The following is a 24406-nucleotide window of genomic DNA, read 5'->3' as shown; positions in this document are numbered from 1 at the left end:
CCTTGTCATACGTGCCAGAAGCCGCACCCGCCTGGCCCTTGCCCTCCTCACGTCAACACGACCACGACAATTTGTGTGCGCTGCCAACACCCTCACCCCCCGCATGAAGCCTGCCCCACCCCCATCCATTGCTATTCATGCCAGAAACCGCACCCGCCTGGCCCTTGTCCTTGTCATACGTGCCAGAAGCCGCATCCTCCCGGCCCTTGCCCTCCTCACAGCGACACAGTCGTCATAATCTGCACTCGCTGTCGTGAATACCACCCCCCACACCAGGCCTGTCCCACGGTGATCCTTTGCAGACATTGTCACCAAAACCATCCTCCCGGCCATTGCCCCCAAATACATGGAGGGCACCCTGGAGGTCAACATGGCCACGGAGGTGGCTCTTCTCACGGTCCAATCCCTACGGACAACTATGGTGCGCCTATCCGCTATCCTCCGGGTATTTGCCCGCACTGTACGCAGTACCACTCTTACTGGCACGAACCTTGTCCCGCTGGGCACGGAGTCCACCATGGGCCCGAGCGCTTCCAGTGTGTATCATGCTCGTGCTGGCACGAACCTGGCACTTGTCCGCATACCGGATCTCGCAATCTGTTCACGGATGTCGTGGGCGTCGCCCAAGGGATCAGCACCGCGGCCGGGCTCTTCGCGAACATCGGAGAAGGAGGAGGCGATCGCTCCCTCTCCCATCCTCAGCACTACACCCCTCATCCATCCCATGGAGGCAACAGCCACCCCATCAACTTTGTTACGTCCGTTGAAGGCGCTCTGGAGCGTTGCATCAAAGACCAGCATCTTGAGGCTTTTTACCCTCCTCACGCATACCAACAGCGTATCCGCGAAGTTGCTTCCCGCGCCGCCCACCGTCTCCCAGAGTTGATCGCCAAATGGAAGCTTCCTTCCGAGATAGCTGTTGACATCTGCAAGTTGGCACTCTTCGACGTCATCTTGTTCATCGACGATTCGGGCTCCATGGTCTTCGAGGAAAAGGGCGAGAGGTTGGATGATATGAAGATGATCTTAAGCCACGTCGCTTTCGCCGCGAGTCTTTTTGACGACGACGGGATTCAAGTCCGTTTCTTCAACTCCGACATCAAGGGAGACAATATCCGCAGCGAAGCCGATGCCGACAAGGTTATCTCTCAAGTCAAGTTCGGCGGATTGACCCCGATCGGGACGCAGTTGAAAGCGAAAATCCTCGAGCCCTTGGTTCTCTCTAGGGCAAGAGCAAACCAGCTCCACAAACCCGTCCTCATCATTACCATCACCGACGGCCAACCCCAAGGCGAGGACTCCAACACCATCTTCAACGTCATTCGGGATGCAAACCACTTCTTCCAAGGCAACCAGTACGGTGTGGGTGCTCTCAACCTCATGTTTGGCCAAGTTGGTACCGACATGAAAGCCCGCCAGTTCCTCCAAGAGCTCGACGAGCATCACGAAGTTGGTGCCAGGGTCGATGTGACTTCGAACTACGAGATGGAGGCGGATCAGATGAGGAAGGAGAGTGGGTGCGAGTTGAGTCCGGAGGTTTGGTTGGTGAAGCTGTTCCTTGGTGCCATCGACTCGAGCTATGACACCAGTGATGAGAAGAGGTAGGAGTTAAGCTTCTCATGGCGGGCTTAGGGTTTTCTTTGTTTCATTGTTCGCTTTATTGATAGTGTTTGCCGTCGTTACTCGTTACTTTAATTGGAGCTGACATCGTTTACTGAATTGATTTCATTTTTTCTGAAAGACTTTGATCCGTGGTCTCCAACAACTTCTAACAGTGTAACAGTCAAATGTGATCGTGACATCGCCGAGGTCTTTTTCTGAGGTTATCTGCTCATGCAAAAGGCTGCAAAGGACTGTGGGAAGCCGCTCCAGAACCCGCTACACTTTTCTTCAAGGCCTGCCAAGGAAACGATGGCTGTCGGACATATCGCAATACACTGCTCTTTGAAGCCCTCGTGCGTAGAACCCCTTCTGGCGTTGTCCCAGCAGCGAGGGATGCCATGAATATTAATACAGCTGTGTGCAAAATTCTTGACGTAACTTTCACATTTGATTCTAACATTTTTTGTGATTTCTGGGCCCAGAGAGTGTTTTCGATGCTTTCATGCATGTTGCATGCACCTACGCCAAAACTCTTCACCATGTCACAGCTCTATGAGAAATAGTGCTACACGCGTTTCGAGGACATCAATCGGTTCCTAAGCCTCCGATCTATCGATTTCGCCCCTGAAACCGCCCTCCCAAGCCTTGTCTATGAAGATGGGCGTTTTCAGTAAACCATCCCCACACATATAGGCGGTAAAATGCGCGCCGTCAAGAATTGTGCACACAGCAGTACGCGTGCGGGCGGTTCGCGCTTTGCGAGGGTGAAAATCGTCCATTGCAAATTCAAGATCCTATATGCTCAATATGGTGTATACCAGGTATATCCATTTCCCTTCTTCGTTCTTTCGTCTACTCAACCAACGCCCGAACCCCCTCCCTCCCCACCAACTCTTCCAAGCCCTCTCCAACCAACCCCCAAATAACCCTCCTACACTCCTCCACCCCTCCCTCTGCTGCAACTTTCACAACCGTAGCCCCCCTCGTAGTCTTCGCAACTGTCCATAAACTTGTTTCCTGCACATTGACCTTTTCGTTTCGGAAGCGGGTGAGGAGGGAGGAGGAAAGTGCGTCGAAGGCGGGACCTTGGAGGATGAGGGTTGCGAGGGTTGTATACATCCGGTGAGGGGAGTGAGGTGATAGCATCCGTTGTTGGACTGATCCGTCGAGGCGGACGTTGTCTTTGATCACTAGTCGTCTTCGGGATCCTTTCGCTTTCTCGTCTGACTCTCCGTTTGTGGTCGCATCTCCGTTTGTGGTCGCATCTCCGTTTGTCGTGCCATCCCCATTGCTGGCTGGCTCTGGCTGCACCTCCCAAACCTCATTCCTCGACAAAAACCTCTCAAACTCCCAACTCTCTCCCGTTCGCCCATCACATACCCAATCCAACACGCACAAACTCCCTCCGACCTCTACCTCGAAGACCTGATCCTGAACGTAGCAACTCCCCCGGAAACACTGTACCGGATCAGGTAGTAAAGCACATATTCCGCCCTTCCCGACTTTGATTTCGAGGCTCTGTTTTGACCCACGGCCACCGACGAAGACTTTCGTGAATCCTTGGGTTGTGAGGACAACGGTGGAAGATGTCGAGACAGTTCCGCGCACTGTGACATTATCCCCTTGAACCAAGCCACCGCCGTACGAAAGAACATGAATAACGAGTGATTTGGCAGATGGTAGTGGAGATGGCGACATCAGTTTGACAGGGTATTGGGAGGAGAGGGTGTGTATTCTGCCGACGGTGCCTCGACCGGGAACGGTGAGGAATTGTGCCGCGCCGGTTTGTGAGGAGACCAAAGTCGGTGTCATTTTTTTCTTATCTTCAACGAGCAGGCGGATCGATAGTAATTGCAGTTGGAATTATTGCGGTCTCTTTGGGTGCGCTGCTGGACATTCGACGTCGTTGAACCCTGCAGTCGCATCTGCGCGGGGAAACCTTAATCGTCGGCAGAGATACGCAAAGTTCCGAAATCCTTCAAATTCATGATTGAGAAGCGAATGTATTGTCTTGAAGATATTAAGTAGTAGTGACGTAGATGTAGCCAAATGTCCTTGGCCTTAAGCATGCTGTTGATCTGAGAGCCTTCCCAATGATGATCGATGCCAAACTTTCAAGCGAATGAAAAACTCCTTTGCAAATTTCGTGTGCCAAAATATCCTCCCTCTCAGCTCTTAAACTCACTCGTACACGTTGTGTAATCTCCCGCCGTATCCACCGTTCCCATACCCAAGATCTCCTCCCACAATGTGCGAATGTCTGTTTCGCGAACGCCGGTCATCCCGCAGACTGGTAGGAACATGTAACCCTCCATGGTTCCGCGTATCATACTGCCCCTCAGCATACTGCTCCTGGCTGCTCTGACCATATCCTTCGTCATAATTCTGTACGAGGTCTGCAAGAGCATCCACATCCTCCATGAACACTCCCTCGAAATCACCCAGAAACAACGTCAGCACCCCCGCAGGAATATTCAACGTCGGCGAAAACACAATCCCGACATTCCTCGCCGTCATCTTATTCACATTTGAATTCTCCACAACCCTGATCAAATGCGCGCACAACACTCTCAACAACGAGAAATTCGCAGGCGGTAGTCGATGAACGAGTCGATTCACCTCTCTTGTTCGTGCCGGCAAGTCGTCCACCTCACCGATCACCTGCAAGAACTCGACATGCAGTTCGCGTGTCAACACACTCACCGGCAACTCCCTCAGATACAGCTTCAACAAGCCGGCGACGGCATGTACATCGTACATCTCCTTCGCACCAAACAACTCTGCATCCCCCTCCTTATCAAACTTCTCCTTCAGCATCTTCACGACTGAGGAACTCCCGGACAGGCGATAAATCCCTTCCTCCAGAACCGCGTTCTTGGCCTCGAGGTACTCGATGCACCGGTACACCACATTTGGCAACAGGACATCATCCCTCACCGGCCTTGACACGGCAATCGCCTCCTCTAGCGTCACCCCAAACACGGGACCATGCCCACCCCTCCTCTGCGCCGGCGGCGTCGAATTCGTGCTCGCGTCCGAGGAAGTCCGTTGTGGTGTCTTCGAATGTCCGAATCCCCAAAAGGACTTTTTCTTAATCCGTTTATCCGCGGCTTTCTTGTCATCATTGGTTTTGATGGAATCATCGTCGCGAACATGAATGTTCCCCCACTGCGATCCATCCGTGATGACCGTCCCATTCGTCGGTCCACTAATCCCCTGGACCTTGACTTCCGGCAAGATAGGCGGCATAATCGGTAGTGGCGGCACGGACTCAACGGACTTTGACCGTGAATGAGGCGAGGGACGCTGACCTTGTACCATCCGGTCATAGCTTATCCCGAGCACACTCTCCCTCGTAACCGGTCGCCCAAGCCCGACGCCAAACTCATCATCCCTCCTCGTCGACGTACTCGACATACTCCTCATACTCTCGCTCTCCACCATCCCTCCCACATGCGCGCCCTCATTGGCACTCACATGCCTCCCCTGCTTAGTCTTAGCGGCTTTCTTTCCCTTCTCCTTCTCCGCTTTCTCGGACATCAGAGGCAGGGGAGAATTCGCCAAATCAATATGCTGCAACAACATCCGGATCCACTCCTCTCTCTCTTCATCCGAGTTGGCACAGAGAATATGCCGTACCTTCTTACTCTCCAAGATCATAAAGGCGTGTTTATACCCCTCCTTCCCCTCTGTTTTCTTCTCATCTTGGGTATTCTCCTTCGATGCATCCTTCGTCGCCTGTCTCGCAATCTGTGCACTAGAAAGCCTGATGGCACTACCTGCAGTTCCACCAGGTTTATCATAGTACCTCATATCGCCGCCCTCGAGAACGAACCACCGGCTCTTCCACCCCCCGAACCCCTTACTCTTCTTACTTAACCACCCCTCCTTCCTCCCTACCTCTCCCCCTCTCACAGCCGCCTCGACTATCGTGGTTGCAGCAACCCCACCCCTCTCAATCACATCCGTACTCAAAAATTCACAAACGCCCATCAACGCCCCTCGTTCCCTCCTCAACAGACCCCTCAGGTACCCTTCAAGCATACTCTTCTGTACAGCCCACCCGCCGACACTCCGTACATCGACTTCCAAGCCTGTGATGTCGCATACATCGAGCATACTCTTTCTCACTACCCACTTCAAGCTCGAGTTAAACTTGTCCAAGATCCCGATATCGACCATCAATGAACTTGGGACAGGTGCGTCTGGGTCGGTAGTACTGATGGCTAACGCCGTCAGTGCGACTTCGGACATTGAGTCAGGCGTGAGCAACAGCGAATCCGGGTCGATGAACTGCGTACTCGGGTCCGGAGTCGAAGTAACACTGTTCGTCTGTGGGGACATCGTGTGTATTGAGTTCGTAGTGGTGAAGGAGTTCGGGCTAAGGTGTTCTCGTGCCGTGACGGGACTTAGCATGCCCTCCGTCACAGGCGGGCTCGAAGCCAGAATCGCGACCTCAGTCTTAGGGATTCCGTGGCCGGCAGCTGGTGAAGGCGGCGACATGGACATCGCGATTCCATCCCTCGGACTCCTTGGCAACCCAGGCGTCGAGATCCTCGCCGGTACATCCAACAAGACCCCTCCTCCGCCTCCCAGGACCCCTTCCTCGTTCTTCTTCTGTGCTTCCTCATCCCGTACGACATCGACAACAACGCTCCCTCCACCTAATCCCGACCCCAGTCCAAGCCCCAGGCCGATCGGCCCTTGCTCCCTCTCCATATCCCCCGACGCAACCATTTTCGTCACCCCACCCAAACTTGACGGCGACAACAACCCGTTCATCCCCATCATCCCATGTCCGAATCCAAACTTGCGGGCACTCAACAACGGCGAATGAAACGGATCCTCGTCCTCGTCCTCATCGTCTTCTTCATCATTACTCCGTCCACGGTCGCGTCTGGCGGCAAGGGGGGTGTCGTACCCCGTCGGTGGAGCAGCGAGTCGGGAAGAAGAGGTGGAGTCGGAGGAACCGGTGACAGTGGCTGAGCGGGTCCTGGTCCTCGGCGCTGGCGTTCTTTCTCCGTTCTTGGTGAAGCTGGATGCGACGACGGCTGAGAGGGGCGGTGCTGGAACAACGGCATGCAGGCTCGTCATCGAGATGGACGTCGTGGTTATCTTCGTAGTCGTAGGTGTGTCCGTTGTTGTATTTGTGAGTGGTAATGGCGTCGGACGGCGTTTATTGGATGCCGGAATCAACCCAGTCGCAGGACCAGCGCTGGTAGGTGTTGCTGTAGATGTAGGCGGTGAGGGAAGTGGAGGTGTCTGAGCTTCGATTGGCGCAGTGAAGTTCGTTGTCGGAATGGTCTCTTCCAGCGTCACCGTCTCTCCCCCCACATCCGCACTCTCCGCACCCCTCATCTTTCCACTTTCCAAAGCCGGCGACAATAACCCCTCAACTTCCTTCCCCCGTTCTCGTTCTTCCTTAATGAACCCCCTAACCCTCTCCCTCAACTTCTCCCTCTCACCCCCCACTCTCTCCAAATCCCCTCTCAGCGCCAAAATCATCGCCCGTTGTTTATCGACCAACTTCCATAATTGTTTATTCTGACTCGATAGAGAGGCGTTTTCTTTCTGGAGTGAAGTGAGGAGGTCAGACGTGGAGCCGCTGGAGGGTGTGTGCGAGGCGAGGGTAGGTGAAGGGACGAAGGAGGAAGGTGAGGTTGGTGATGGATGAGCGGACATCGCAAGTCTCGTCGAATGTGTCGCTGTATGTGCTCACTTGATTTTCACCCTGCTCAGGTCCCGAGGGCTTGCTCCCGTATCCCCGTCAAGAAACCCTCCTATATGCTTAACGAACGTCTTATACTGTACTTCCCTGGTATCGCAGAATACTCGCTCCCGAGCATTCAATAACAGTTATCAATCAATATCCAGAAGCTGAAGGCCAGCAGCCTCTTGCAATCGAAGACAAAGTCGAGGAGACTCTTTGGAGTTTTCGGGTCAACTTGCTCTACGCGCTTGTACGCGCAGCGCCGGCTGGGGACGCCAGGGCTGAAAGCTTCCGTGCGCCGTGCATACACCCCCGATTCAAAACGTGCACCGAAACGGTCGGTATTGAAGAGCCGTGTTTGGGGTATTTTTGGGATATATAGGGGTTAAGGAGACGGCTACGACGGTTCGGACGGGGCAATTGACCGGACGGGCATGAGGGGATCCGGATGTACTGTCTGAGTTGGCTGTACAGTCGGGCGTGGGCAATATGCCATGTACCAGAACAATATCGACAGTTCGGCCGTTGTCACAGCACATGTTTCTTAACTGACAAGTATGGACAAACAGCGCACGACTGTGTTCCCCATGTTCTGCGGTCTGACAATTGGTACATGCCACTTGGCCGGGCCCGAAACGTTGCCCCCATGGGCCAGGCTGCGACATTTGAAGATCGCCATAGGCACCTCCTTTATAGCTATGACCTCTACTAACTTCGTAATACCACCGAGAAACTCGGACACAACGTCGGGCGGCCGGTCAAACCACAACCTTGGCACATGGAAGCTTCACCAGGACCTGGACACCCGTGGGAACTTGAAGCAACGTAGCTGGATGTAGTGATGAAGGTTAGAGACGAGCGCGATATTAAGGGAGATGACGAGCGAGAACCTGGAAGGCAGGTGAACCAAGAAATAAGGTAAGATCATGTATTGACAGATAGCAAGAGTTTACAAGACACATACAGCGGGTAGAGAAATGTGAGGATGGACGGGGACAAGCTGAGACCTACAACACAGACATCATGTCAAGGCCAACAGCGGCACACAAGAAGACATCCCAACACACAGTCACCACGACTCAGCCCCGATCCTCTCCCTTGGTAGACGAACGGGTTCCACGCCGCAAGTTGCCAAAGAAGAGCATCAAAGCCAGGTCACTTGAAGAATGAGAGGCCGTTGCGATCCCGGGCCAGGCGAAGAGGGACTTGATCACTTAAGCTCAAACGACAATAGCAACACAAGTTGCCAGTAGGTTGAACCCACCATGTCGCGGATGATCCATGAAAGAATCACCACTCGCAAAACCCGCAACACAACAGATTGACCGGGTCGTGACCTTATCGCCCCATCTCTGCCTAACCACACAGAAGATCGGCTTGTCAAGTATTAGGAAAGAAGTTCCATTATTTTCATATGACCCAACCAAAACCCCAAAAAAGAAATATACCTTCCTTCATTCAGTCATGACCGGACACTCAGTAAACGCGCGCGTACGCAACGTTTACTTGTTGAGGACAATACCGTCGTAACGGGACTTGAACCAACGGATGGTCTCAGTGGGGTTGACCTTGTGGTTAACACCAATGCGACCCTTGCAGTGCTTCTTCTTGGCAACACGGGCTCCGGGACGGTCCATGACGACGTAGAAGTCCATACCGTAGATACCGATTCCAGGGTCGTACTTGATACCCAAGTCAATGTGCTCCTGGATACCGAAACCGAAGTTACCGGTCTCGGAGAAGTTGCGCTTCCTCAACTCGTACTCCTTGACCTTGAGACCACGCTCGAGGATCTCCTCGGCCTTGGGGCCACGGACGGTGACGTGAACGGAGATCTTCTCGTTACGGCGGATACCGAAGGTACGGACGGTGTAGCGGGCCTTGGAGTAGACGGGGGTCTGACCGGAAAGCTGCTCGAGGACCTTGGCGGCACGGGTGAGACGATCACCAGACTCACCGACACAGATGTTGAGGACGAGCTTGGCGACGCGGAGCTCGCGCATGGGGTTGGCGGACTTGGTCTCGGCGGACTGGTCATCTGGTCAGTCCTTGCTCAATCACCATCGAGATCGTCCGAGGTTCATTCAGAATGTAGAACAAACTAGATTGAACGACTGTAACGACTCTCTCCTTCCGGATCACTCACCATTTTGATGGATGGGTCGATGAAAACTGGTCGTACACACGGAGCAACAAAAAGTTCGAGCTGAGCTGAGGACGAAATTCACGGTGTTGCGCGTAGGGTGCTGTGGCTAGTTGTGGCTAAACCGCGTTGGTATGGCGATGGCTCATGCGGAGCGCGTAAACAACGACGACAACCTGTAACAGCAAGGGAAAGATACCAGGATATCAAAGAGTTTGACAGGTGCGATCCTCTTGGCAAACTCTCTATGATATCTTCTGAAAATTTTTGCACAGGAAGATATCGCTGTTACCACCGATCACCAATTCGCACTACTCGACATTGCACTCCGGCACCAACAACCTCTCAGTACAGAACACTATCGCAGTAAAAGGACATAACAAATTGAGCATACCTAGAGTGGGTTGTGCGCTATTTGTATGTGTCATAGCTTACTGATGAAGTTTATCACAGATCGTGAAGAAATCCCACGCGACCACCCGCTGAACATTATAGCCGCCAATAGAACGTGTCTACCGCAGGTATGGCCCCCCTTCATCCTCTTATCGACGAGCAGAAACTAACATCATCGACAGAAATGGACCCGCAAACCCCTCTCCCACACAACACTGCCTCCCACCTCTCCACCTCAACCCCCGCTCCCACCTCCTCCACCACCACAGCACCCCACCCACCCCTTTCCCCCCTCGAATCCGCTCTCCTCTCAGAATACACCTCCCTCTCACAAAACCTCACCCAACTAAACACAACAATTGCATCCCTTGCAAACACCCCCACGGCACAAATCCTCGACGAACTGCGGAGTTTGGAGAGGAAAACGGGGTTGGTGTTTACGTTGTTTAAGGCGAGTGTTTATGCAATTGTTATGCAGAATGAGGAGATGGCTGGGGCTGAGGGGGAGGAAGGCGAGGGAGAGGGGGAGGAGAGTCGGGTTTTGGGGGAAATGTGAGGAGATGGGATGGTAGGATATAAACGAAGATGAAACCACGCACGGTCCGAGTAAGGCGAAGGAAGTAGGAAAGTCTGATAATGATATACCCGAGCGATATACAATCTCACATAATAATACGCACTTCCACTCACGAACATCAGTATCCACTATACACACCACCGTCAGATCCCCTCCCGCCTCCTCGCTCCTGACCCCGACTACCCCCCTACAAGCGTAAATCCCCTCCGCACTCTCGTGTCTCCGCTGTCTTGGCTTCGGCCTGGACCATACCAAATCCTCGCAGATCTCAAGTTCTGAATATTACCCTCCGGAGCTAGCTCAGCCCGATCGAAGCGCTCCTTCAATCTCCCATCCCCCTCGACCACCGCTGCCATCACGGTGACCGTGTGATCGTATTCCTCACCGAACTGTGACACGTACAGGTAATACGTCCACGAGACAAACCTGATTGAGACGATAAGAGTGAATGCTAGGAGGACGTAGACTGCCCATGCCTTGAAGGCTATGCCAGCCACGTGCTCATGAACCACAGCCGGTACAATTCTAAGAACCATTAGTTGAACCGGGAAAGAACGCCATTGTAGTATACGCTGCTTTTCCAAGGTACTGCTTGAAATATTCGAGGTCAGGCGCCGTGGAAAGCTCCTTCTGAAGGAATTTGCCGCCGTATCCACCGTATATCTCTGCGTCGGCGGAAGAAAATATGTAAGTCAAATAATTATTAAAATAATAGTCTGACAATGTATCGAGACGAGAGCCGACAAGGGCGAAATTAGCGGTATACACATTAACCTTTTTTAACTGTTAGTACTACAACAAATATAAGCTATGTGGACCACGCACTATATCACGGGCATTAAGCTTGCCATTCTCGAAAGCTTCCGAGGAATAACCCACGATTGCCAGAGCCATGCCCGCCGTGAAGCGTGGAGAAACAGCCATTGTTTTCCCTGTGACTCGAAATCTCAGAAAGAAGATGAGCAAATCGACCAAGATCAGCTAAGACCGCAGACTCCCTAGTCGATAGAAGCACACCCAACAAACCGGCAGAAGAAGGCGACGGGCCGTTCCAATCATCGCAAAACCTGGCTAAGCCGTTCGACTAAGATTTCGAAATCAAACGGACGCGGAGGTAGCTTGGCGATCGTCATGGAAGCGAGGACAGTCGATCATGGACTACATGTGCGTGTCCCGGATAGTAAGACTGCGGTTAAGAACCGACACGGGTGATTAAGCGTGCCTCTTTTTCTTCAAAGATATGGTTGAGGTTGCATCCCATGTGATCCAAAACTGTTAGCCATGGCCGATATCATGATCAGTCAGGTTTGGGCGGGGCAACGAGTGGAGAACGTATTCCATTGCAATGCAGCCTTAATACATGAAGCAATGACGCCTGTCCCAAAAGAAATGATCATCTCACCGGGTATCATATGTGTCGCCCCCCACAAGGAATATCTTCACAAATCTGTCCTCCATTTCAGCCTTATGCAGCAGCATCCTTCTTCTCCTTGTCAAAGACCTCCTGGGCCTTCTTCTTGACCTCCTCCAACTGCTGCTGCCTCTTGAGCCTCTTCTCCTCCTCCTCCAACGCCAAAAACCACAACGCCCTCTTCTCCCTCTCCATATCCTCCTTCGTCTTCACTGGTGCCTTGTTCGCCCCCTCAGCCCCCTGCTCTCCTCGCTTTATATACCGTTCATAATTCGAATCCTTGTAATACAACGTTCCCAGCAGCATGGCAACGATCGTAAATCCCTGTGCTCCCACACGCAATCTAAACATAAAGTTTGTAAGAGATTTGTTGTTGTTGCGGATTCCACGAGTTGCGCCGATGAGGGCGAAACAGGTTACGAAGACACCGAGGGGGACGAGGGGTTGTTCTTTGGACTTTCGGATGACTTTTTGGAGGGAGGTTTCGGGGTCTTTGTGGGCGAGGGCGAGGTCTTCGAGGGTTGGAATGTCCATTTGGGGCGGGAGGGGAGGAGCCGGAGCTGGTTGGGTGGGGGTTGACATCTTAAGAAGCTCCGGATCAATTGCTATTGAGGGAGAGCTGGTGGTGGGTATGATCGGGATTTCGAGGTTCAATCAATCTCAGTATCGATATCGATGCCGGGTACAGGCCCGTGCGGGTGCGTACATGGCTGATCTTTTACGCCTGTTTAAGAGAACCTGAAAGAAGTTTGTTTCATCCATTTTCTAATATTGGCTTTCAATGTACACCTCCCTCCACCCCTTGTCACTCCTGCGACTTCTGCAGACCCCGACATCAAGGGTTCGCGACGCACGACGTCGAGATACTCCATAAACTGCCTCGAGCACAAAACGGATCAATTGATCCCTAAAGACCAATCTTTGGAACAAAACCCGGATTGCATATCGCGTCCTTACAATCCGTCAAAATGGTACGTGCTTTCTCTTTCCAGTGTCCACGTCGTACAATGTCGTGGCTACGTGACGAGAGGACAGTGGCTAACCGCGTCCCCAGGCTCCCGGTTCATCCTCAAAGATGTCCCAACATCTCAACCACCGCATGCGCATAACCCTCGTTGACACACGCCAACTAACCGGCCAACTCCTCGCCTTCGACGCACACATGAACATCGTCCTCGCCGACGCGGAAGAATTCCGAATTTCCAGAAAGTCTCAGCGCGCACCCAATCCCACGGAAGAAAAACGCACTCTCGGCCTCGTCATTCTAAGAGGTGAACAAATTGTGGCTATGTCAGTGGAGGGACCGCCGCCTGTCGAGGGACGCGGGCTCGGATCAATTCCTGCTGGTCCAGGAAGGGGTATTCCTGCGGGTCGAGGAATTCCGATTAATGCTCCTCCGACATTCGGTGCCCCGCCTGCGGGACTCACTGGTCCTCTTGGACGTGGCATGCCGCCCGTTGCATTCCCTGCGCCGGGAGCTGGTGCACCACCGGGGTTCGCTGCTCCTCCTCCTGGGTTTGCGCCGCCTCCAGGTTTCGGTGGAGTGGCTCCTCCACCTGGGTTCGGAGGTCCTCCGCCTGGATTTGGGGCTCCGCCGCCGGGGTTTAGGCCTCAGTAGATGTGAGGGTGGGAGGTGAAATCAGTTGATACAATGGAGAATGTGTTCTCGAGATCTGGAGTAGCGGAGAAGAAGAGAACGATAGCGGAGTAGACAATGGATCCCTCGAGTCGAAGATAGGGAATATATCATCTTGAGAATTTGTCTTTGGTTTAGTTATGGTTTTGAGTACTACATGATTCGCTTTCGAAAAGATACGTTATAATTGCAATGTTCCTTTGCTTTGACTCTCCGACTGCTGCTGCGTTCTTAAGATTCTTGAAGAACCAGTGCTTCGCTGAAGTCTGAACACATGCAACAGTCAGTATGATATCGAAGACGTCCACACGACTCGTCCGACTTAATCCTTAACTCGGATTTAACTCGTCGCGCTCACTGCCAGGCCCGAAAAATATGAGGCGCTCCTGCAGCAAGTCGCCTCGAGTCAACCGACGCAAGAAAAGTACAGCACCGGTATACGAAGCCCAATTCGATCAGACAACAATGACCTCTGTCGTACGTTCCATCTCCACGACATTCAGGTTCTCTCTCTAACTTCATGATCAGGACGTCACCAAGCTCAACCCCCTCTCCCCAGAGGTCATCGCCAAACAGGCAACAATCAACATCGGAACAATCGGCCACGTAGCCCACGGAAAATCCACCGTCGTAAAAGCCATCTCCGGCGTCCAAACCGTCCGTTTCAAGAACGAGCTCGAACGCAACATCACCATCAAACTCGGTTACGCAAACGCCAAGATCTACAAATGTCAAAATGAGGCCTGCCCGCGTCCTGGATGTTATCGTTCGTACCGCTCGGATAAGGAGGCGAATCCGTTGTGTGAGAGGAGGGGATGTGGTGGGAAGATGGAGTTGGTGAGACATGTTTCTTTCGTGGATTGTCCTGGTCACGATATTCTTATGGCTACTATGCTTTGTGGTGCTGCGGTCATGGATGCCGCGCTTCTTCTTATCGCTGGTAACGAATCTTGCCCGCAGCCGCAGACTTCGGAGCATTTGGCTGCTATTGAGATCATGAAGCTCCAACACATCATCGTGTTGCAGAACAAGGTGGACTTGATGAAGGAGGATGCAGCCCTCGCACACCACGAGTCAATCTTGAAGTTCATCAAGGGTACCGTCGCAGATAAAGCCCCCATCGTTCCTATCTCAGCCCAGCTCAAGTACAACATCGACGCTGTGAACGAGTACATCGTCAAACGCATCCCCGTCCCCATCCGCGACTTTGCCTCCGAGCCCCGTTTGATCGTCATCCGATCCTTCGACGTCAACAAGCCTGGTTGCGATGTCGATGATCTCAAGGGTGGTGTCGCTGGTGGTTCGATTTTGCAGGGTGTCTTCAAAGTCGGAGACGAGATCGAGGTTAGGCCTGGTATCGTCACCAAGGACGCTGAGGGCAAGATCAAGTGTACCCCGATCTTCTCCCGCGTCGTGTCTTTGTTCGCCGAACACAATGATCTCGAATTCGCCGTCCCCGGTGGTCTCATCGGTGTCGGAACCCGTGTTGACCCAACCCTCTGCAGAGCAGACCGTCTCGTCGGACAAGTATTGGGAGCAAAGGGCAAACTCCCCTCCATCTACACCGAAATCGAAATCAACTACTTCCTCCTCCGCCGTCTCCTCGGTGTCAAAACCACCGGCGACTCCTCCTCCAAGGCCGCAAAGGTCTCCAAGCTCGCCAAAAACGAGGTCCTCATGGTCAACATCGGTTCGACCTCGACTGGTGGCCGTGTTGTGAGTGTGAAGGGTGATTTGGCGAAGTTGATGTTGACGAGTCCGGCGTGTACGGAGATTGGAGAGAAGATTGCGTTGTCGAGACGTATTGACAAGCATTGGCGTTTGATTGGGTGGGGTAAGATTGTTGGTGGCAAGGAGTTGCAGTTGGATGAGAACTAGATTTAGGAGGTGGGAGCATTTGTTGTATTCTAAAAAGCAAATTTACTATACCCTTTGCCGCGTATGTTGAGTGCTTTAATCCCAGGGCCGTGCACGCGTCTCTTTTCCAGCCATATCCTTCAATCTTGGTCTTAAAGTTCCTGTTTGGTGATCCTGTCGCTACAGTAAGCCTGAGCACATTACTTTGATCCTTACCGGAGCTCGAGGTTGCAATTGGCTTCATCCTGATCTTCCCACGCCCATCGGCTGCTTCGCGCGCCAGGCTGGTCGGGTATGTATGTATGTCGCACCGTACCCGCGGCCGTTGATATAACTTCGCGAAAGTGGGCAATGATCTCAACGTGCGGTTGTCGGCTATGGGATTGGGGCTCCACTTCGTTGTGAGCAAATGAGTGGTGGGACAGGTGGACTGAGGTAACCGAAGGAAGGCGACAAGCGATTGCGATACGGACTACACCATGGGGCACCATGAAGACTCCGGAGTATCGTAGACCCTCTAGAGGGACCCGTCGATAGGCGAACATTCGTTGCCGATGCGATCCTAGATCACATAAGAAGACCTGATCCGCCTCCCTCCATGAGCAACCTCCAATCCTGGGCCGCACACGTACAATGGTCACAATCAAGCGCCCAACATTCTCCAAACCCCACTTCACAACCCAGCCCATCAAAGCTTGGTCCTCCCGCCTCCGCCATGCCTTCACCTCCAAACAAGCCTTCCTAACCTACCTCCGCACCCCCGGCTCCCCCTCCTCCCACTCCTGGACAAACGAAGACCTCGAACCGTCTCCTCCCCACATGATCAACTGGCACTGGTACAACTTCTGTATCTTCTGGTTCGGAATGGGTTTCGGTGGGTGGACGCTTGGTGCGTCCGTCGTTGCGCTTGGCATGAGTTGGTGGCAGAGTATTTTGGCGGTGATGTGTTCGGCGGTTATTTCGGGGTTGATGATGGCCTTTAATTCGAGGGCAGCGGCGACGTATCATATTGGGTATCCTGTTGTTGCCAGGAGTTCGTTCGGGATGTATGGACACTACTGGCCTGTCCTTGCCCGTGGGGTGTGCGCGATGCTCTGGGTCGCAGTGATCCTCTACCAAGGAGGAGCATACGTCTCTACGGCTCTAACCTGTATCGTCGGCCACTCCTGGCAAAACCTCCCCAACCAGTTCTCTCCCGGCGTGGGAACAACAATACAGCGCTTCGTCGGCTACTTCCTCTTCTGGTGTATCACCCTGCCATTCTGCTCCCTCCGCCCCTACCAGCTCAAATGGCTCTACAACTTCAAAGCCTGGGTCCTCCCCTTCAGCATGATCGGCCTCCTCATCTTCTGCCTAATCCAATCCGGGGGCAAACTCGGCGACGTCTCCTCCTCCGCCGGCGCAACCCGTCCCCATGGCTCTGCCCTCGCTTGGATCTTCGTGTCGGCCGTTAACTCCTCCATGGGCAATTGGTCAACCTTCATCGCGAACATGCCAGATTTCTCACGTTATGCGACTTCGCCTCGCGCAACGATGTGGACTCACATCCTTTTCGTCCCGATCCCCGCAACACTCGGTGGTCTCATTGGTGTCATCGGGACATCCGCTCTCCAGCACGCTTGGGGCAAGACGATCTGGAACCAGTGGGATTTGTTGGACGCAATCCTCGCAAACTCATGGGACGGCAAAACCCGCCTGGCTGTCTTCCTCTTGTCGTTCGCAATGGGCCTCTTCACCCTCGGTGCCCTCGTCGGAGCCAACCTCACGCCCTTCGGCTCCGACGTCACCGCCCTCTTCCCCCGGTACTTCAACATCCCCCGCGGTATGTTCTTCTGCTGTATCGTCGGCCTTGCTTTGAACCCCTGGAAAATTCTCGCATCCGCAAATGGCTTCCTGGCCTTCTTGGGAGGTTACGGAATCTTCATGGGGCCGACTGCGGCGATCATGATTGGTGATTACTGGATCGTGAGAAAAGGAAACATCGACCTCTCCCAACTTTACACCTCCGAGCCAGGGAGCAAGTATATGTACTACAAGGGCTTTAACCTCCACGCCGTGTTCGCCTACATCTGTGGAATGTCTCTCCCATTCACTGGGTTCATCGGGACATTCGGGGTCACCGTTCCACAAGGCGCGGTCAAGTTGAATAAGTTGGGATGGTTGGTTAGTACCGCCGTTACCTTCGTCGTGTATATCACGATTTGCAAGCTCATCCCGTTGAAGAATATCGATCCGAACATGCAGTGGGAGGAGATGGCTCAGGAGCAGTCCATCATTCTGGAAGGTGTTGAGGACGAGGAGAAGGCGAAGGAGTTCTCGAAGGAGCCGGCGGTGAAGGAGTTGAAGGAGTGATGGTTTCAGTGATAGATGTGTAGGGACTTCATATACGATAACGTGCTGTGATTAATAGAATTCAAGTAACGCTAACCATGCTTTCGTTCCACTAAGCATACTCAAACATAGCGGATATCTAAGATGCTATAACAAAATTCACGACCCTGAAACAAAACTCCTAGATCCATCTTAGATCTCCCAGACAAGTAAAGAAAGCCCACCTTATATGATATATGAAAACTCCCAAATGACCAGCTACAAATGCCATAAGACTTGCACCAACACTAATTGAGCGTTCCCTTGCAGTTCGCACTCCCACAGAAACAAGAAATCTTGACCTCTTCACGTGGAAACTTATAATCATACGTCAACTCCTCACCCTCCTCGATTCTCCTTTGTGCATAAATGACGATCTTCTTCTGCCCATTGACAGTGATGATCTTCGCCGTACAGCTGGGATCACAAGCATGATTGATGAAACGGGCAATGCCACCAATTTTAGTAGCGTCGACAACCGTCTCCTCGTCGATTCGGAAAAGGTAGGAACTACCGATACCTTGGCGTTCGTATCTCTTCTCCCTGGCATCCGCAACGGCTTGTCGAATGACTTCACCAACGTATTCGATAACCATGTCATTAGCCTCAATCCGCTCCATCGCAAACAATCCCCAATCGTGAATCGGCGATCTCGCAAACTTGAGCAGCTTCTTTCGACCCTTCAGCTGGTTGAAACGGAGGACATCACTTTCACCAACACCAGTAAACGCCATACCAATTCCAGCACGACGATTATTCGCACGGGCGGAACGCGAGTTGTTCTGCGACGTTGTCTTTGCGCTATGATCTTCATCGCCAGTGTGAACGATGGCACGGTTACGGTTGGGCAGGTACAGTGCTTTCTCGGCGTCAGGAATACGCTTGAAGGGCTCGGACCTGGCGCAGCCTGCTGGGTTCTCCTTGGAATACCCTTCTTCCTTCAGAGCTGGTAGAACACCCTTGGCACCGTCTTGGTTCATCCGCTTGATCTCCTTCTGGTACCATGCCCATTTGGGTGCAGACCCGATGTCGGCCGGTGTAACGTCAGCAAGCGCCTCCTTAAGGAGGTCGAAGTCTTCGGCATCACGGACGATACTCTGCACACCATCAAGATCAAGCAAGACGTTGTCATCAGCATACTGCTCATCGGGCGCCGGAAGCCCTTCCTTCTCGACCTCCTTCTCCGGCGCGGGTTCAGGTTCGGGTTCGGACTCAGGCTCCGGTTCACTCCTCATAGCAGCCTCAAAGTCCAAAGCAGGCGAAGGAGCACGCTTAGCGACCTTGCCACCCTTCTTCATGGCTTTCTTCGCCGGCGCAGCTTTCTTGGCTTTCTTTGCCTTCGGCTTCGCCTTTGGTGCTGCTTCAAAGTCCGAAGCTTCCTCATCGGCTGGTAGCGGAACTGAAGCAAGCGCCTCTTCAACCTCTTGTTCCTTAGATATCACCTCTTCATCGGACTCCTCCTCTTCACTGCTGGTGAAAGCAATATCCCTTCCGCGCTTAGTCGACACACCAACCGCTGCCTCGGGAATGATATCCTCCATCTTAACATCCTCGTCCTTCTCCGCGGGCGCAACGCTCGGCGCACGACTCGTCGCTGAAGACTCCTTCTCCTTGGTCTGCGACGCGGGCCTGGGGGTCTCCTCCTCCTCATCCTCATCCGAGGAAAACCCAACATCGACCTTCTCTTTCCTCTTCGTCAACACCTTCTTCTTCGGTTTCGGCGGCGGCGCCTGCACCGGCACCTCCTCATCTCGCTCACTCTCACTCTCGCTACTCTCGCTCGACCAGGCAGGCTTCGTGCGCGGCGTGGCGTCATCATCCTCATCAGAGTCATCAAGATTAAGCGCATGGTGCATCGGCATCGCCTCATGCTTCTGCAGCCTCCTCTTCGCGCTCAAGACCGGTTTCCCCTTCTTCGCCGCCGAAGCTTTCGCGCCGTCCTTCTTCCTGAAACTCGGCAGTGCCGGTAGCTTCGCACCCAAGGACGGCACGCTGAAATCAACACTAGGACTCTCCGAACCGCGGTCATCCTGCTTAACCCTCTCCACCCCCGAAGCCTTTGGTGCTGGCGTCCCATTCTGCGCATTTTTCCTCTCCTTCGCCTTCGCATCCTGCTTCATCCGGAGCGTCTCAAGCAACGCAGGCCCAACAACTCTACTCTTAATATCCCTCTGCAAATGGCCCACAAGCTCCTTCAAGACCGCCTCCGTCGCCTCCTTGACCGGATCCTTTTCGACCGGCTTCGGCTTCGGTTCCTCAACACGGATTCGATCACCATACTGATCATACAACTCCATCTTCATGGTATACTTGACACATACCGCACCGTTGAGCTTCTGCACACATTCCTTCGCCCACTGTAAGCCATCAAAGACGATGTAAAAGCCGTACCTGTCAACCATGACGTCCCGCCACTTACACGACGCCTTATTGAGAATCATGCGCATGTCAGTTTGATGGACCTTACCAGGGGGCAAGGAAGTATCAGGGATATACACGAAGGGACGACGATCAATCCGTCTCCGCATCTCCTCAAGCGCAGGAACTCGAACAGGAGCAGTCCGCCTAGGTGGACTTTCTCTTCGTCTAGGCGGAGAGCTCCTCCTATCCCGATCCCGATCCCGTGATGGACTCCTCCGCCGCCGACCATCCCAGCTAGGACTCCGTCTTCTCCTATCCCTATCCCAACTGGGACTTCTCCTCCTATAGTCTCTCGGATCCCGACGACGATCGCGATCTCGACTCCGACTCCGACTCCGACTTCGACTCCTCCCACCCCTCGCCGGACTTCGTCTCCTGTCTCTGTAACCATCCCTCCTCATATCCCTCGAATCCCTCGAGTCTCGCGGATATGGATCCCGACTCACACTACGGTCATCTCTGCTTCCCCTCCGATTATAGCCAGGGTCACGAGGGTACGGCTCTCGAGACATACTCCGCTCATCCCTTCTCCGATCATCTTCCCCTCGTCGCTCATCAGGCCGTCGACTGTCCTCCCGCCTATCCCTCTCCCGATCACGTGTACTCACAGTCGGCTTCGGGGGCGCAGCCATACTCTCCCTCCCCGACGGCGAAGCCTCACGCGTCGAGCTTCCCATCGTACGTGAACTATCCCTTGCCCCGACTCCAAGTGCAGCAGGCTTCGGTATCGCCTTCTCCTCCACCGTAGATGCCTTCTCAACCTTAACTGGAGGTTTCGGTACAGGGGCAGGTGCAGGGGCCGCAGCCGCCATCTTCGCCCTCCTCTTTTCCAGTATCTTCTCAGCCATCCTCTTAATCTTGCCCCCATCCCCATCAAACTCAACTCCAACCCTCCTCTTATCAACCACAATTCCCTCCTTCACCGCCGCATCCACAGCCTTCCTCGCGCTCTCATACCCTTCATTCGCCTTCTTTTCCTTAAACTTGACCCGACACAAACCGAGGGAGGCGCCTGTGGCGGGATCGACTTCGACTCGACAATCGCGGATATCGCCGAAAGTTTTGAAGAGGAGTCCGATGGTGGTGTCGACGGTTAACTCGTCCAGCCCCGAGACAACAACCTGACATGGTGGGGCTTTCGTTGTCGAGTTCGCGTCCCAGGCCCATACACATCTCCTCAGCTCACTCCTCCACGTCTTCCGTCCTTTACTCGCCTCCCTACCTTTCTTCCCCTCCAACCTCGGATCCTTCGCAACCATTCCTTTCGCATTCGGTGGTCCTATAACAGGCGTCCGCGCATAGTCCGCCTTCCGGCCTTTCTCGGGTTTCGTGGCTTTAGGGAGTGTTTCTGGGTCATAGGCGATCTTCTTGTTATTCCGACCAACCAATTTCGTCCAAGCAGCCTTGATACTTTCCTCCCGTTCCGCGATCACCTTATCGAAGTTATGTTGCGGCGCAGGCGCTGTAGGCGGCGGCGGCTGTCTCGCAGGCACACCGTTCGCCGCAGCCATCGAACTCGGCTGCCTCGGTGCTGTTGGTGCTCCATTCATCTGCTGCTGAGGTCTTATCGAGGATGAACTGCTAGTCTGAGGTGTTCTTGCACTGGGTGGTTTCGCCACCACGCTTGGTGATCTCCCGGACGCAGTCGCAGTCGCAGTCGCAGTCGGCGGTCTTTGCGCCTGCGGAAAGAACGTGTTAAACCCCGCGTTCCCACTCGATGAACTTTGCGGACGCTCGTCACGTCTACCTACTGGTGACCCTGGTGTTCGATGATCCCGCGGATCAGGTCGACCGTATGGGGGCCGTTGATGCCCGTAGTTGTAGCCATTTGATGCCATTGAACGAAGGGATGGACACTGACTCAACAGGGACTTATGCGCACATACACAATTCCAGTCGCCTATTCAAACAAATGAAGATACGAGTCTTGTCTTGTAGACTGCAAATAACGTGTCAGCATACCTCAATCTACACCCAACACCTTCCACCCCACACCCGCAGCCGTCGTCGCGCAACCGCGGGAGCCCAGAAAGGGAGAAACTTACATTGCGCTCGCAGCCTAGAACCCTCTACCACACGTTATAAACAATTGAAACGGTCGCCTAGATGGTATCGAGAGGGCGGGTCGTCTTCTTCTTTGTCGTGCTTGAGATTTCGCGGTTTCGAGGTTCGCGATACGCGTGCCGCTCATTAGGGTTGGAGCCACACCACCCGCCACACCGACACCTCCAGCGTGTACAGCCGGCTCCACCACGAAGGCCACCGTCAACTCAATCCCAGCACTCGCAATGGTCAACCTCACCCTCTACTCAACCCACGCAGTCCTCCTCCTCTCCTCCACCGACGGATCCCGCATCCTCGCCAAGTACTACAACCAACCACACCCATCAACAACAACCCCCTCCCCCGCATTCACCACCCCCGCATCCCAAAAATCGTTCGAAAAGACATTGTTTGAGAAGACGAAGAAGCAGGGTACGGATATCATCTTGATTGATAACAAGGTGGTGGTGTACAAGCAGGTTGTGGATGTGATTATTTATCTAGTTGGTGGGGATGAGGAGAATGAGGTTATGCTATGGGCTGCTTTGATGGGGTTGAAGGAGTCTCTTGATATTCTCATGAGGTACCGTTACTCTAGGGGCACGTGTGGTCTTCGCTCGGCTGGCTAATGTGCTCTACAGAAACCAAGTCGACAAACGCACAATCCTCGAGAACTACGACCTGGTAACTCTCGCCGTCGACGAAATCGTAGACGATGGAATCATTCTCGAGACGGATCCGCAGACAATTGCGTCACGGGTAACGCGCGCACCAACTTCTGACGGCGGTGCGATCAAGGTGGACTTGTCCGAGCAGGGATTGATGAACGCATGGGGAATGGCAAAGGAGAAGTTGGCAGACAGAATACTGAAGGGTGGTTTCTAGACGTACGAAAGGCGGATCTCGACTGGCAGCGGATCGCCATATGATACCCAAATTAATCTGATTAGAATGAACGAATTCCTAAAACACCAAAAACGCCCATCCTCATCGCCAAAATCCTCGCCGAATCCCCAAATGGAAGTGACAGACCCAACCACAACACCCCCATCAAACCCTCCTAGTATTCGGACCCATCCTCGTCCTCAACACCCCAATCTCGTCCTTATACCCCCTAATCATCCCCTCCATCGTCGCATTCCTCGCCTCCAAGTCCATAACCCTCTTCTCCGCCCCCTCCCTCTTCTCTCTCTCCTCCCCCAACGCCTTCCTCGCCGCATCACGCCCCCGCACCGCACCCTCCGCTAACCGCCGTTGTCGCTCTACGGCTGCAGTGAGCGAACTAGCAAGGTCTGGTACTCGTGTACGAAGTTGAGAGAGGAGTTGGGTGAGTTCATCCGTATGTGATTTCTGGGTTGCGGAGAGGAAGAGGGGTGGGGTCGCTGGTGGCGGAGGGAGTGCTTGGAACCGTGATGTCATGGGCGTTCGGTGGTGTTTTGATTCAGGCGGTGTTCGAGCTCCTCCATTATGATCAGCGATCCGTCTGCTAGGTGTTGTAGCAGCCGCGGCTCCAGCTAGACCCTCGTTCTTGACTTTAGGCATATCCAAATCGCTGTCCTCATCTGTGGTATTCGTATCGCTCACACTCAGCCGTTCTAGTGCTTTTCGTTTCGAAGGTGACAGGGAAGACAGCGTCTTGCGTTCTTTCCGTGGAGTCTGCAGGCCAGCGACGACCTTGCTACCCGTACCAGGCTTCGGCATCTGCAATGGGTTTCTTCGTGGTACGTCGACGTCTTCTGTGTCAGATGGACCCCAAGGTAGAGTATCCTCCTCATCATCAACCGTAAGCGCCGGCGCCGTCCCTCTCGCCGGACCATCACCCCGTAACTTCACCGGCGACGTCGCCCCAGCCTCAAGCACCTCACGAGCCGTACTTATCCCCTGTCCTCGTTTCACAACCAACGGACTCTGCTGCTGCTCCCTAACCCTCGCATCCGGCTCCGCCCACAAAAAAAACCCACACTGCTCCTCCCGCCCTTTCTGGCACGTGTAGAAAAAGCGGCGTTTGTTTGCGCCTTCTTTACCGACTTGGAGGTAGTTTGCGGGGAGAGGGCAGTTGCATAGCCAACCGCTCTCGGGTGAGTACGAGCCTTTTGCTGCGGCGAATGCAGTTTTTCCTTTTGTTGGGGATCTCGAGGTCATTGTTAGGGTCATGGACGGGGGTGTCTTGCGGTCCGTGGGGGCGGTGGAGATGAAGTGGATGGAGTCGGGTGATTGAATGAGGGTGGGTACAACTGGGTCTG

The 24406-nt window shown here is 53.7% G+C and overlaps 13 protein-coding genes across 13 annotated transcripts in view; 6 read left to right on the top strand and 7 right to left on the bottom strand.

Annotated features, from left to right (window-relative positions):
- The window catches only part of SAICODRAFT_33381 (uncharacterized protein), a gene marked incomplete at both ends in the record, with an annotated part of 3189 nt that extends 1584 nt beyond the window's left edge, over positions 1 to 1605 (top strand). The window contains one exon of the mRNA XM_019168291.1: positions 110 to 1605. Coding sequence (XP_019026471.1) covers positions 110 to 1605 — 1496 coding nt within the window. The remainder of the gene's footprint in view (positions 1 to 109) is intronic.
- Positions 1606 to 2361: 756 nt separating this feature from the next.
- Positions 2362 to 3494, bottom strand: SAICODRAFT_28992 (uncharacterized protein). Its single transcript, XM_019167288.1, has one exon. It carries the CDS (start codon positions 3412 to 3414, stop codon positions 2455 to 2457), a length of 960 nt encoding a protein of 319 aa, XP_019026470.1. The 5' UTR covers positions 3415 to 3494; the 3' UTR covers positions 2362 to 2454.
- A 99-nt stretch (positions 3495 to 3593) lies between these two features.
- Positions 3594 to 5027, bottom strand: SAICODRAFT_28991 (RhoGAP-domain-containing protein). The gene has a single exon (XM_019167287.1). The coding sequence runs from the start codon at positions 5017 to 5019 to the stop codon at positions 3784 to 3786; it is 1236 nt and encodes a 411-aa protein (XP_019026469.1). The 5' UTR covers positions 5020 to 5027; the 3' UTR covers positions 3594 to 3783.
- Positions 5028 to 8814: 3787 nt separating this feature from the next.
- On the bottom strand, positions 8815 to 9339 carry SAICODRAFT_52895 (60S ribosomal protein L11; the record flags this gene model as incomplete). Its single annotated transcript, XM_019169178.1, has 1 exon — positions 8815 to 9339. A coding segment is annotated over one exon (525 nt), but the record flags the coding sequence as incomplete, so codon positions are not given.
- Positions 9340 to 9627: 288 nt separating this feature from the next.
- Positions 9628 to 10832, top strand: SAICODRAFT_76263 (uncharacterized protein). Its single transcript, XM_019171014.1, has 4 exons — positions 9628 to 9677; positions 9731 to 9854; positions 9909 to 9976; positions 10031 to 10832. Exon 4 carries the CDS (start codon positions 10033 to 10035, stop codon positions 10402 to 10404), a length of 372 nt encoding a protein of 123 aa, XP_019026467.1. The 5' UTR covers positions 9628 to 9677; positions 9731 to 9854; positions 9909 to 9976; positions 10031 to 10032; the 3' UTR covers positions 10405 to 10832.
- Positions 10605 to 11349, bottom strand: SAICODRAFT_17108 (uncharacterized protein; the record flags this gene model as incomplete). Its single annotated transcript, XM_019165752.1, has 3 exons — positions 10605 to 10950; positions 10997 to 11199; positions 11251 to 11349. 3 exons carry the CDS (start codon positions 11347 to 11349, stop codon positions 10605 to 10607), a joined length of 648 nt encoding a protein of 215 aa, XP_019026466.1.
- Positions 11350 to 11890: 541 nt separating this feature from the next.
- Positions 11891 to 12418, bottom strand: SAICODRAFT_5296 (uncharacterized protein; the record flags this gene model as incomplete). Its single annotated transcript, XM_019169185.1, has 1 exon — positions 11891 to 12418. One exon carries the CDS (start codon positions 12416 to 12418, stop codon positions 11891 to 11893), a length of 528 nt encoding a protein of 175 aa, XP_019026465.1.
- Positions 12419 to 12804: 386 nt separating this feature from the next.
- SAICODRAFT_33376 (Sm-like ribonucleo protein) lies at positions 12805 to 13454 on the top strand (the record flags this gene model as incomplete). Its single annotated transcript, XM_019168290.1, has 2 exons — positions 12805 to 12807; positions 12891 to 13454. The coding sequence occupies 2 exons, from the start codon at positions 12805 to 12807 to the stop codon at positions 13452 to 13454; spliced, it is 567 nt and encodes a 188-aa protein (XP_019026464.1).
- A 473-nt stretch (positions 13455 to 13927) lies between these two features.
- SAICODRAFT_88528 (uncharacterized protein) lies at positions 13928 to 15350 on the top strand (the record flags this gene model as incomplete). Its single annotated transcript, XM_019171567.1, has 2 exons — positions 13928 to 13949; positions 14001 to 15350. Exons 1-2 carry the CDS (start codon positions 13938 to 13940, stop codon positions 15348 to 15350), a joined length of 1362 nt encoding a protein of 453 aa, XP_019026463.1. The 5' UTR covers positions 13928 to 13937.
- Positions 15351 to 15962: 612 nt separating this feature from the next.
- SAICODRAFT_52637 (uncharacterized protein) lies at positions 15963 to 17681 on the top strand (the record flags this gene model as incomplete). The annotated part of the gene is made up of 1 exon (XM_019169157.1): positions 15963 to 17681. One exon carries the CDS (start codon positions 15963 to 15965, stop codon positions 17679 to 17681), a length of 1719 nt encoding a protein of 572 aa, XP_019026462.1.
- A 133-nt stretch (positions 17682 to 17814) lies between these two features.
- Positions 17815 to 22273, bottom strand: SAICODRAFT_183506 (uncharacterized protein). Its single transcript, XM_019165943.1, has 2 exons — positions 22166 to 22273; positions 17815 to 22059 (listed from the first exon to the last, which is right to left on the bottom strand). The coding sequence occupies exon 2, from the start codon at positions 21956 to 21958 to the stop codon at positions 17948 to 17950; it is 4011 nt and encodes a 1336-aa protein (XP_019026461.1). The 5' UTR covers positions 21959 to 22059; positions 22166 to 22273; the 3' UTR covers positions 17815 to 17947.
- Positions 22274 to 22360: 87 nt separating this feature from the next.
- On the top strand, positions 22361 to 23538 carry SAICODRAFT_28988 (snare-like protein). Its single transcript, XM_019167286.1, has 2 exons — positions 22361 to 22746; positions 22805 to 23538. The coding sequence occupies exons 1-2, from the start codon at positions 22409 to 22411 to the stop codon at positions 23046 to 23048; spliced, it is 582 nt and encodes a 193-aa protein (XP_019026460.1). The 5' UTR covers positions 22361 to 22408; the 3' UTR covers positions 23049 to 23538.
- Positions 23214 to 24305, bottom strand: SAICODRAFT_23391 (uncharacterized protein; the record flags this gene model as incomplete). Its single annotated transcript, XM_019166693.1, has 1 exon — positions 23214 to 24305. One exon carries the CDS (start codon positions 24303 to 24305, stop codon positions 23214 to 23216), a length of 1092 nt encoding a protein of 363 aa, XP_019026459.1.
- Positions 24306 to 24406: the final 101 nt, after the last annotated feature.

The sequence above is a fragment of the Saitoella complicata genome (genome assembly GCF_001661265.1).
Source record: "Saitoella complicata NRRL Y-17804 unplaced genomic scaffold SAICOscaffold_3, whole genome shotgun sequence".
NCBI lineage: Eukaryota > Fungi > Ascomycota > Saitoellomycetes > Saitoellales > Saitoellaceae > Saitoella > Saitoella complicata.
Note: the sequence above shows the minus strand (reverse complement) of the source record. Positions and strands in the feature narration are given on the sequence as shown.

Excerpts from the sequence above, each read along its gene's own strand:
- SAICODRAFT_28991 (XM_019167287.1), bottom strand. The coding sequence starts at position 5,019 with ATGTCGAGTACGTCGACGAGGAGGGATGATGAGTTTGGCGTCGGGCTT.
- SAICODRAFT_28992 (XM_019167288.1), bottom strand. The coding sequence starts at position 3,414 with ATGACACCGACTTTGGTCTCCTCACAAACCGGCGCGGCACAATTCCTC.
- SAICODRAFT_28988 (XM_019167286.1), top strand. The coding sequence starts at position 22,409 with ATGGTCAACCTCACCCTCTACTCAACCCACGCAGTCCTCCTCCTCTCC. Across the intron at positions 22,747-22,804 it reads TCTCTTGATATTCTCATGAG|AAACCAAGTCGACAAACGCA; the intron begins GTACCGTTACTC and ends TGTGCTCTACAG.
- SAICODRAFT_76263 (XM_019171014.1), top strand. The coding sequence starts at position 10,033 with ATGGACCCGCAAACCCCTCTCCCACACAACACTGCCTCCCACCTCTCC.
- SAICODRAFT_183506 (XM_019165943.1), bottom strand. The coding sequence starts at position 21,958 with ATGGCATCAAATGGCTACAACTACGGGCATCAACGGCCCCCATACGGT.